At 33.7% G+C, this 11,332-nt stretch overlaps 1 protein-coding gene across 1 annotated transcript; it reads right to left on the bottom strand.

Moving 5' to 3' along the window:
• Positions 1 to 942: 942 nt before the first annotated feature.
• LOC105129215 (probable ubiquitin-conjugating enzyme E2 25) lies at positions 943 to 8,904 on the bottom strand. Its single transcript, XM_011031188.1, has 8 exons — positions 8,596 to 8,904; positions 8,389 to 8,491; positions 6,434 to 6,568; positions 5,184 to 6,110; positions 5,029 to 5,092; positions 2,586 to 2,725; positions 2,193 to 2,504; positions 943 to 1,682 (listed from the first exon to the last, which is right to left on the bottom strand). The coding sequence occupies exons 1-8, from the start codon at positions 8,628 to 8,630 to the stop codon at positions 1,416 to 1,418; spliced, it is 1,983 nt and encodes a 660-aa protein (XP_011029490.1). The 5' UTR covers positions 8,631 to 8,904; the 3' UTR covers positions 943 to 1,415.
• Positions 8,905 to 11,332: the final 2,428 nt, after the last annotated feature.

The following is an 11,332-nucleotide window of genomic DNA, read 5'->3' as shown; positions in this document are numbered from 1 at the left end:
ATAAGGTATGATCAAAATTTGGTCATCTGAGAGTTTTTTTTATTCTAAAATCTTTTGGTATTCTCTCTCTTGTTTTTCAACATTTAGGGATTGAAATGTAAGAAAATAAGGTGTGGTATCAAAATAAAAAAATCCAAAAACAGAAAAGGACCAAACATAAAAAATAAAAATCTAAGGTCTAAAATGTTGTTTTATATGTCTATTGAACAGTAGACATGGGGGAAAAGCCTGTAATTTATTTTGATATCAATTTTGATCATTTTTTTATTTTATTTTAACAATAATTAAAAATTATATCATGTGAAATCGGTCTGTCAATTAACCCTATGAATGTGATAACATGCAATTTGAAAAGACTAGAAAACTCTTAAAAAAACAAAACTTTTAAAGACCAAGTTGAATGAAAATAAAAGTTTAATTACCAAATTGGAACTAAACTAAAAATTAAGGCATCTGAAAGGAAAATTGTCTGATGAACAGTGTAGTGAATTGTGAAATATAACTAGTCTCTTCTAATAAAATATATATATATATATATATAATATGAAAAATTATCAATATTTGATTTGTTGTGCAAATTAGCATAAGTAAATGCAAGTCCATCAACATGGTCAACAAATTACCTAATCCATAATGTACTTTTGTCAGCCAAAGGTTACAATTTATCGCTAATATAGAAAACACACTCATTAACCGAAACCTTTAACCCCCTTAGCCCGTAGCCTTGTAACAAGCTTATCCTCGTGGCAAATGTGAAATCCTGTTACTTCTCCAACGAAAGAGAGAACGGATCCTTAGGCAGGGGACGGGTATTATCACTTAGCGGTATTATCACTGAGCGACATTTCTTGTGATGAGCACTCTCCCAAAACCAGCATCTCCTTCGAGATTACCAGGAGCTAAAAACAGCCAGAAAGCATTTCAATCTTTGAAAGAATTGTCTAGTTCTTCAACATATTTCCAATTTCAGAAGGTGGCCAAAAGAACTCGAGCAGAGACTACAAGCAATCATTAATCACTCGAAACAATATCCTAATTCAACAAGTTGTAAAATGAATATTGAAAGCTGTCCCTATGGTTATGGATCTATGAACAAGACTTCGAAATCAATTGTAGCCTAGTACCTAGCATTTCAACCTGACTGCAGATTGCCAACACCATCTCTACAATGTAACTGAATAATTAGATAAAACTTTATGAACTTGTCCTTGTCTAGATCCATGTACAATTCGGAAAAATAAAAATAAGCATCCTATAGGAATAACCATCTAATTCTCCATGATTAAATTTTGAACTTCTTGATATGAATCAGAAAACCTATATTGCATGTCAGGTATGTAAAGACGCTTCCCACCGAGTTTCAAAATTGATTACGCATCAATAACTCATTTATATTGCAGTCATGGGCCTATTAATCAATTAGTTATCCCACCGTTTTCTGATGTTTGGAAATTTTCAGTGTCTTGAACTCCGATTTGTGAGAACTGCTTCACCAGCATTTCGACATAGGCAGGCAAGGAGTCCTTAAAACTCTTTGAGCAGCTCTTATCCCCCTCGTCAACATCCTGAACCCCACCTTTCACCAGACATCCCACCTGAGCACCATCCATATATGCCTTACATGCCACGAGAATATCATTAGCATGCTTGTTGAAATGGCCCAGCACAAAGTCCTCAAAATGCTGCAACCAACGATGATTTGAATCAATTAGTTTTTAAATCTAAAGGTAAGCAAGTGTTTCACCAGCTGAGAATTCATATGCACAGTTTGATGGAATAAATGACAGGCATAATCTGTATGAGAATCACAGAAGTGCAGTAAGATAATCACAGAAGCATCATCAAAAAATCACAACAGTATGTTTCTTGATGTAAAGGTCATCCACTGATAGTGTGTTTTTTTATACTTTCAAACAAAGCACACTGGGTCCAGGCACAAGAAACAATTAGCATTCAGACTTCTAGTTATTCATGGTTCGTACCCATTCCTAAACTTCCAATGTTTCTCATTTTTGACATATTTTAAATACTAAAAACTACTCCAATTAACAGTTTAGTGGTGGATCTAAGGTGAAAATTACCCAAAATTTCAATCATTTATGCTTCTCCTGAGATTATTATCCAAATAACTCAGGAGACAATTTAAACCAGCAAGAATCCCTGTTGAAAATAAGCAGTTACAAGAAATTCACCTTAGGCGGCCTCCTCATTGTGTAAACCATTGTTTTGAGTGATAAGAAAAAAGTATTCTCACTGTACTCCTGAGATCGTTTTTCACCATTAGCTGAACCACTCAGTAGTTCATATCCAGGCTCATTAAAAAAGGGCTTCTGGTTCAATATCAATGCTTGTATAGATACTAGAACTTGTAGCACAGTAGAGACTCCAGGCTGCCACTTCTCATTCTTGTTACCCTGCCAGGTTCCAAGAAGACTGAGGCATACCTTCCCACAATTATACAAGTTTGGGTTGAGTCGAAGACCACCAGAATGGTAGTAGACAAGCTAACAAAACAAATTGAAAATTATGAGATGGTTGAACAACAGAAGATGCAAAAGTAATCCACACAAAATCTAGATCACTACCGGTGGTACTTTGGGGTAGCCAGCGGGGAAAAAAACATCAAAGAAAAAGAGACCATCATGGTAGGGAGTACCCTCTGCTCCAATAATTACAGCCCTCAATAGGTCCATCCTTGTTTCATAAACCCTAACAAATATAGAATCTGTTGACATAATAGAAGCAGGACAAACACAAGGTGAGAAATGAATTATCCAGATCTTGGGAGAGAAGCAATTCAGAAAGGATTAAATGGACCTTTTTTTCCTTTTCACATGAAATATGTTCTACTGAATAAGGGGTAGTGTTTTAACTGGACAAGAAAATCTCAACAAAGTCAAACTAATTGCATTTTTTCCATCATTGGTTACATGTTGAAGATCGCCATCACATTGGAAGAAAAAGCATATGCAAGGAGGGAGAATTTATTGAAGCTCTCAAAAACAAAACAAAAAAAGAAAGATAAGGTCATTTATGCAATAATTAAAGTTTTCTCAATAAAAAAAATCATTAATCACAAACATAACAAAATCTTATCAATGCTAAATATCCACGGAACTTATTATGAGAAGTATTAAAACATGAAAAAATCCTTACTAAATCCTCTATTTATATAACTCTTATGTATCCTGAATTGCACTCAATATATTTCATCATACAAAACTAATCAATTTTTTTATCAATATCAAAATTTTCAACAATCTCTTTTTCAAAAAGAGTATAGTTAATTGACTTAATTTCTTGATTATACCAATCATTGGCATAATTTTGAAATAATGAGACTTTTTACAATTCAGGGAGATATCAAGTTCAAAATACTCCAATTGTTATCTCAAGTACAACTTTTCTTGCTCTGTAAAATCCATAGATAAATTTTATTTGCAAGCTCAGAATACAAAGATTACTAAATGATATATATAGGATGATATATATAGGACCAATGTTGTCAAGAGGTGCTCACCTAGGCACTCTAGGCAAGATGAGGTGAGACCTAGGGCTTTTTATTTTTCCAGGCAGGATGATTTAACTACGCACTCACTTGGAGTGCAAGCACCAAGCACTGAAGGGATCCCCTAGACAAAATATATGTTGTTTTTCCACTTTCTTTAATTGAGATGTGTCTTGACCTATTTGTCCATGTTCTTTTTATTCACCACAAAAATAATTTAAGGGTATATTATAAAAATAAAGATTAGAGTTTAAAAGGAAAAAAGGATCATCAAAATAGAGCTGGAGGCACATTTGGCTGCCATGATTTTCCAAAAAATCAGGTCCATCTTTTTGTTTGTTTATTCTTCATTCTTTTTCTTTCTTCTTCACTTGTATGGTCTCTCTCCATCTTATTTCTTCTTTACATGTCTTCTGCCGAAACTTTTACTTCATTTTTTCACTAAAAAAGATTTCTCAAATCTCAAGTTTATCACTCATCAAACTTCACAATTGAATTATTTTTTCTTGTCGTGTTTATTGTTTCTAAAACTTCAGTTTCAAACTTCACAATTTTTTTTTCCTTGTTGTGTTTACTGTTTCTAAAACCTAAGTTTTGTTTTTTTAATCAACTTAGTTTATTCCAAACTTTAACATTTTAAATTTAACTATGTTAATCTACTTGCTCTTTTAAATGATCTTATTTTGTTTTCAAAGGTGAATAGTATAACTTTTTATGAACATGTTAAAATATTTTGAGTTTCACTTTAATTTTCTAACCTTAACTTTTGAGGTATATATTTGTGATTTATATATTATAATTTTATATATTTTATTTGAATTTATAGCATGGCACCTTGTTTAATTTAGGCATGTGCCTAGCATCTCAACCATCTGACAGTCTTGATGCCTCAGGGTGCCTTTCGCTTTTGGCAACACTGATTAGGATTTTATTTTGAGGGGTGGTCATTACAATATAATACATTTATATACTAGGAAGAAAAATCTCAAGGGAGGCTACCCTCTACAGGTCACTTGGCTCCACCATTGTTCAAAACTTCAAAGGAAACAGAATCTCACTAAAAAATTTTACTTGTTCTACTTTTATTCACCACTAGATGCAAGAGGAGAATTCTTTTCATGGTTGAAAAAATTTATCCTATGTGCTAATTTCATTTCTGAAAAGTTATGACCTATTAAAATTATAAAGTTTCTCACAATAGCAAATGGGGGAAACAACTAGATGCTGAAAAGCATTAAAGAAATTTAGGATGAGATTAAAAAAACTGTTTGTGTGACATTTAATGGTAGTATACACAGAAATATTGGTAGCCTTTCAACTCAATTGTTTTGTCATCGTATACTTTATCAGTACTTCATACTCTTCAGTAGGCCCCTAATGAATCTGAACAGGTACTAATATGAACACCACAAAGGGAGCGCAGTGGGGAGAAGGAGGTTCACTAGAAGAAGAGGAGGAGACTACCCATGTCAAGCTTATAGTCATGATTAAAGATCAGAATCAGAAAGTATAAAGCTTACCTGGCAAATCATTCTCCAGGATTCTCCACTCTTCCTGAATTCTCTTTGCCCATGTCTTTGGTGGCTGCCAGAAGGAGGATGCTAGCATTATGCAAACAAATCATTAACAGAGAATAATAAAAAGAAATATGACCTGTATCTTCTAAAGTAACCACCTGCTTCATCAAAGAACCTTTAGAAGTATAGTGATGGTCTGAATGATCTTCAACTGTATCAAATCGTTTGAATAGTTGAAACTTTCTGAGGATATCATCCTTATTTACATTTTTCGGAGTTCCAGCAGCCTTTTCTTCAGGAGGGATATGTAAAGCATCGAACGGATCATAGAAATTTGAATGAGTTGTATGGTTATCAAATGAATTTTTGAATTTCGACATAATCGTAGACATGGAAGGGCCAATAATAGGAAAATGATGCAATCCTCCCACAAATGAAGGGGGGGTTGGATAAATTTCAGGAGCAAGACTGGTATGTCCCAAATGTGCTGTCCCAACTCCATGAGGGAGCATAACATCTCCTAGGTGCTTTGCATAGCCATAATCAGTTGAACTATTTGAAGTGGCTGGCTTTTTTTTACTTTGGAAAGGTGGAAAATTCAAGGCACTCCTCCCATGTTGTGAAATGCTTTTTTCTTTCTTACTTTGGGCAGCCTGGGGAATTGACCAAGGGGAGGACAGGTTCACTCCAGAAGCATGACTCATGGAATCCATAGGGTTATGAAAACTTGAACCACTCCCTGAACTCAACTTCTTGCTTGCATGGGCAGGCTTCAATGACCATGAACCCCCACCATTAGATTGCATTTGATTGCTTGTATTGAAAGAATTAGGCCCATTGGCAGTTTTCTTTGCATTATTATCAGAATTTGGCAGCCAAGGAATGGGCGCCTCCACTCCAGGAGGAATATCCACGTTGTCAAAATGGGATTGCAAATATGAATACTCATCAAACTCCATTAAGTCATCAGAATAAAAATCCATACATGCACCATCATCATACAATGAGTCAGAATCAATACCATCGACGTTAATCACATTATTTGCTCCAGGGGATGAACTGAAAAGATGATCGGAAATGTCATCCTAGAAAAAAGGGAAAAACACCAATTAGAAGAAACAGAAGAAACACCATATATTAGCGCTAACAAATGTACATCACCCTAGAAAAAAGGGAAAAATACCAATTAGAAGAAACAGAAGAAACACCATATATTAGCGCTAACAAATGTACATCACCCTAGAAAAAAGGGAAAAATACCAATTAGAAGAAACAGAAGAAACACCATATATTAGCGCTAACAAATGTACATCACCCTAGAAAAAAGGGAAAAATACCAATTAGAAGAAACAGAAGAAACACCATATATTAGCGCTAACAAATGTACATTGTATAAACTAATACATACCTTAGCTTGACTGAAACCATCAGAATTCTCTCTTATACATTTCCCTTTATTCTTTATGTCAAATTTCTTTTCAAGAATCATCACATCAACAGGATCTTCTTCGTTGTCAACATCAATTATTTCATGAAGAATAACCTACAAAATAATATTTCTTTTACAATTACATTGCATAGACTGATAGAAGTGAAAGGAAAGTGAAGGAAATTAGAGAAGGGAAATTTTATGTCTTTCCTTTGAGAGTTAAGATGAGAAAAGGAAAATTTCCTCAATATTATCCTCGAAAGGTAGAAAGAACTTAACTATTGATGAAAACGCAATGAGAAAAAACATAATTTATTGATTTCACTTCTCTTTTCCACTCATGCAACACAACAAGAGAAATTTATTTAATGAAGTTTGTTTCATTGCTTTTCTATTCCCCTCATTTTTTTCCGCATTATTTCACTTGTTTTCCTTAGCAGATATAGATATCCTAAATGGTGTTAGAATATCTGTTATAGCTCAATTTATTAAGTTCAACTAGTAGGTCTCTCCTTTCTCCTTTTTCTTTAGTAGTGAGTAAAGTAGTCTTTCTTAGTTAGAAATCAGGGTATTACAAGATCTAGGAAAGAATTTTCAGTATTTCCTTGATTTTGGGCCGCTGTAAGATGTCCTATGCTCAAGTACTAAGACAAGGACTACTGAAGACATGCCTTAATTCTCAATACTGCAGCTATAGCAGGGGCTTTGGAAAACTTATACCAGATGGCTAAGAACTCCTCCTTTAGGCACTCTTCCTCGTTCGATTCAAGAAGGGGGAAGGTAACCTCCACAAGGTTGTATTTTTTGGAAAACCAGGTTCTTACTAAAATAAAACGGGGAATCATGACATGACCCATCTTTCGACGTAGAATGTGAAATTGTTTCAATGTTAGCAACAAATCAAACTTATATTTGTGCATTCTAAATCCTAACTAGCCTCGAACACTTTCATAATTTGCACTCTTTACTAATATGATTCCCGACCTAGTTTCATCAATCAATCCCACCCTATAAGTAACCACCTTAACTCCAAAATCATCACTTTACCAAAAACTGCTGCACTTGAGATGCTGCTTAACCATCCCGAGTCCTGACACACCTGGAATAGGTGGTCAAATACAACACAAAGCATTGAGGAAAGAAAATATTCCAAACAATAAAAAGCAAAGCAACCTGCAAAGTTACAAATGTAAGCTTACAATGTGTTAAATCATTCCTTCTCTCCAAAAATAGCTTACTGTTAGCATTATTATCTCATCCAAACACGGTCATCCTCCCTAATGCATGCTCAAAAGCAGCACCTGTCAGCCAAGCTCACCAAAATCTAAGCCCCTTTTTTCCCCTTCATGAAATGTACTTCAAAAAACTTTGAAAAGAGCTCATATTTGATTCAGATAACTTATACCTATTCACTCTCTAATTGATTCCACGTGAAAACATAAACAACCGGTAGGGGAAATAAAACCAATTGTAGCATTAACAGATATTACAATCACTTTGTAATACAAAAATATGAAATTGACCCAACTCAGATCCTAGAAAGAAGAGCTTAAACTCAATGTAATGAAAACCTACATAAACACTGGCATTGTCTTTGATCTACTTCACCCCTTACTCACAATACTTCAAAAAAAAAATGATTGTAAGCCAAATAGAACTCTATCAATCCTATGTACTAATCAACAATCAAGTACTTTCAACTCCACACACACTGAAACTGAAGTTAACAATAAAATACAGAGACAATGACAAAGCCAATTCAATTACTCAAAAAAAACAACAAAAACACACCATGTTTGACAATCACAGAGACATTAGATACCCAGGAAAAAGAATGAAACAATAAAAGGAAGCAAGATAAATCCATGATCAAAATTAATGGAGAACAGAAAAGCTCGAAATTGAATAAAGACAGCAACTTCTTAAAAAAGAACCTGTTTGTTTTTAGGTTGCTTAGTGCTGCTAAAGCGAGAAACAATCGGCGTTGGAGGGGGTGGGATTTCGATCACGTCAGGGTCCATGAACACTCTCTTTTTCCTGTTCGGTTAGTGAGAAAGTGTGAGGAAAAAAAAACGAAAAGAAAAGGGAATTCCAATTCAAAAAAAAAAGGGACAGAATCTTGAGAGAAAGAGAGAAGAGACTTGGAATTCAGAGGGAAGAGTGGCGGCGGCTTCATTGATGATGACGATCGGGAAGTGGAACAGTTAAGAAATATGGATGGAACCCGGCGAGGCTTGGGTTGGCTTGGCGATCAGAAAGAGAGAAGTGGTTCTGTTTTTTTATAGTGTTTTTGAGACTTTCGCTCCCAGCTATTGGGTACATACATAGTTACATGCCACATTCAGAGAGGGAGAGAGACGGCAAACTCTCTAGCCTTGCTTCTTGTCATTTCTGCTTCATATTTTGAGTTTTTAATTGTACTTTTTCTGTTTTTTTTTTTTGGGATTATCTCCCCATATTTCATTATAGGATTATCTCCATATATATATATATATATGTATCCCTTGTCTTTGCTTAGAATCGCTTGGATGCTAGCGTCTTCTTCAAGAGTTTATCTATAGGCACGCCGTTGCTTGCATAGGTCTGCAGCCCGTGACAGCCGTTAAGCTGCGTGGCAATATCTACAAGAGCTTGTAGAACTAATTTAGATGAAACAGGCTGGAGAGCAGCAAAACCCAGCCAAAACGTTGTCGTAGGGAAAGCTCTCAGAAAAAACAATGGTCTGCTTAAAAGGAACGATGACCTGCTTCATCTCCTATCAACCGTTGGATTACCTGTACCATTACACCGATGGAGTTCTTGGCATTTGTCGTGACACTAATCTAAAGACTTCCACGTGTACTTGTGGAAAGTCTATTGTGGGACCTACTTCTGCATGTACACGTCATGTCCAGGTGCATGAAACACGCTTATTGGAAAACAAACAGGATCGGGACAAAAAAGTACGGTAGTTAAATCACCTTCAGTTCGTCCCTCGACTATTTTAATTTTATCATTTTAGCCCCTCGTCAATTTAATATTTTAATATAGCCCTTTCATTTTATGATTTTATGTAATGTGAACCTTCCATGGAAGTCCGTTCTATCTCGGTATAACTAAACCTATCCTTTTATCATTTAACTAAGCCATTTAATAATTCAGAATCCTACAGATTTAATTTGAAAAGTATTGTTTCTAACGTAAAACCTCTGTAAATTTAGTAGAATAAAAACTAAAATAATATAAATTGATCCTACAAATTATCAACCAACTCCCAGAAAATATTCAAGTTATACAGTAATTTATGGTGTGATTCTATTAATTATTTTTTATAATTCATTTTAGAAAAAGAAAAAAACATAAAAAGAAAAGAGAAAATAAAATTCAATACTCATGTATTTTTAATTAAAATTTTTCTCTTTTCGTTAATTTTTTTTCAAAATAAATCTCTGAAAATAAATAATAAAATGCAACTAATTATTTCGGAAGCATTATAAGATTTTTCTGCACTCCAAAAATATTTAATGGAGACTGGGTGATTGGTTAATCCCTAGCCCTCTCTCTATATAAGCTCATAAATTCACAAATTATATCTGAATTAATCCGTGCAAAATCTCAAAGATCACAAATCTAAGTTTTATATAGGTCTACAAACGTAAAATGTTTGTCAAAATGGTTAAATAAAGTTTGAATGTGGGATTGCGAAGAGTAAGCATGTACTATATATTGGCTTGCTAGACCTCTTGTTTTTCTAAAAAAGAAATAATATAAAATAATTAAAATGTATAATCTTATTTTTGTAAGAGATAAAGTAATCTTATGTTCCATTCCCTAACTTTATTAAGTAAATAGGTGATAAAGTAACCGTGTTTTCAAGGTGCAAATTTAGCATATATTATAATATTTTCAAATTATTTATTCACATTCTTATCCTTTTATCCAAGACTATAAGTAATGTAATTTTCAATATTTATCCATAAATATAAATAATATAATTTTCATTAGAAGTAAATTATTGTATTTACTTTTTCACAACTACATGTCATGAGCACGCACGTGTCAACATTTGGTCATGTTAGAGGCCTTACAGATGTGATGTCGGTCAACATTTGTCACCCAGGTTAACCCATGGAATGTTGATGTATTGATTTCTTTACTATTATACTTGTATATTAGTAATGTAATTGTCAAATATATTGACTTGTTGACTTCCATGTTAGCATAGTATATACTAGAAGAGGCGCGTGGTTTTCCTTGTAAAATGTTCAGGCATGGCAAGCGTATTTCAAAGAAAAAAAAAATAATTCGGGTTATAATTCTCATGAGATAAAGAAGCTGTTTTATTTTAATCAAACAGGAAAGAAAAAATAATGATTATATATATAAAAAGCAATCACGACAACCTCAAAATAAAACTTTTATTAAATAGCAAAATACAATTTTTTTATTAATTTTTAAGCAATTAAATACAAAATGGATGAAATAAAATAAACGAAAAGGGACAAAATAAACCAATGTGTGCCAACTGAAGCTATTATGATAGATATATAATTTGGCTAATTTGAGTTAATTTATTAAATTTATATTCTAAATTATGAGATCATGATAATTTGATAAATAGAAAAATTAAAGAAAATTATATAGCAGTTTGAGGGGAAAGAAAGAAAAAAGAAAAGAGAAAAAACAAGAAGTCTACCAACAATAAACCATCCACTCTCCTCTGACACGCGTCTCATTGAGAAAAAAAAACGTGGTGACACTTTCAATGACATGATAGAAGGGTAGTTTTAATAGCCGAAAGGTATTGCATGTACCTCTCGAAATGTGAGGATGCCTCTTATACGCTAATGCCTTATTCCACGCAGTAGCAACTTTTTAGATTTTAATATTATTTAATTT

Source organism: Populus euphratica, unplaced genomic scaffold (assembly GCF_000495115.2).
Source record: "Populus euphratica unplaced genomic scaffold, PopEup_1.0 scaffold86.1, whole genome shotgun sequence".
NCBI classification, from domain to species: Eukaryota; Viridiplantae; Streptophyta; class Magnoliopsida; order Malpighiales; family Salicaceae; genus Populus; species Populus euphratica.
This window is presented reverse-complemented; position numbering and strand designations above follow the sequence as displayed.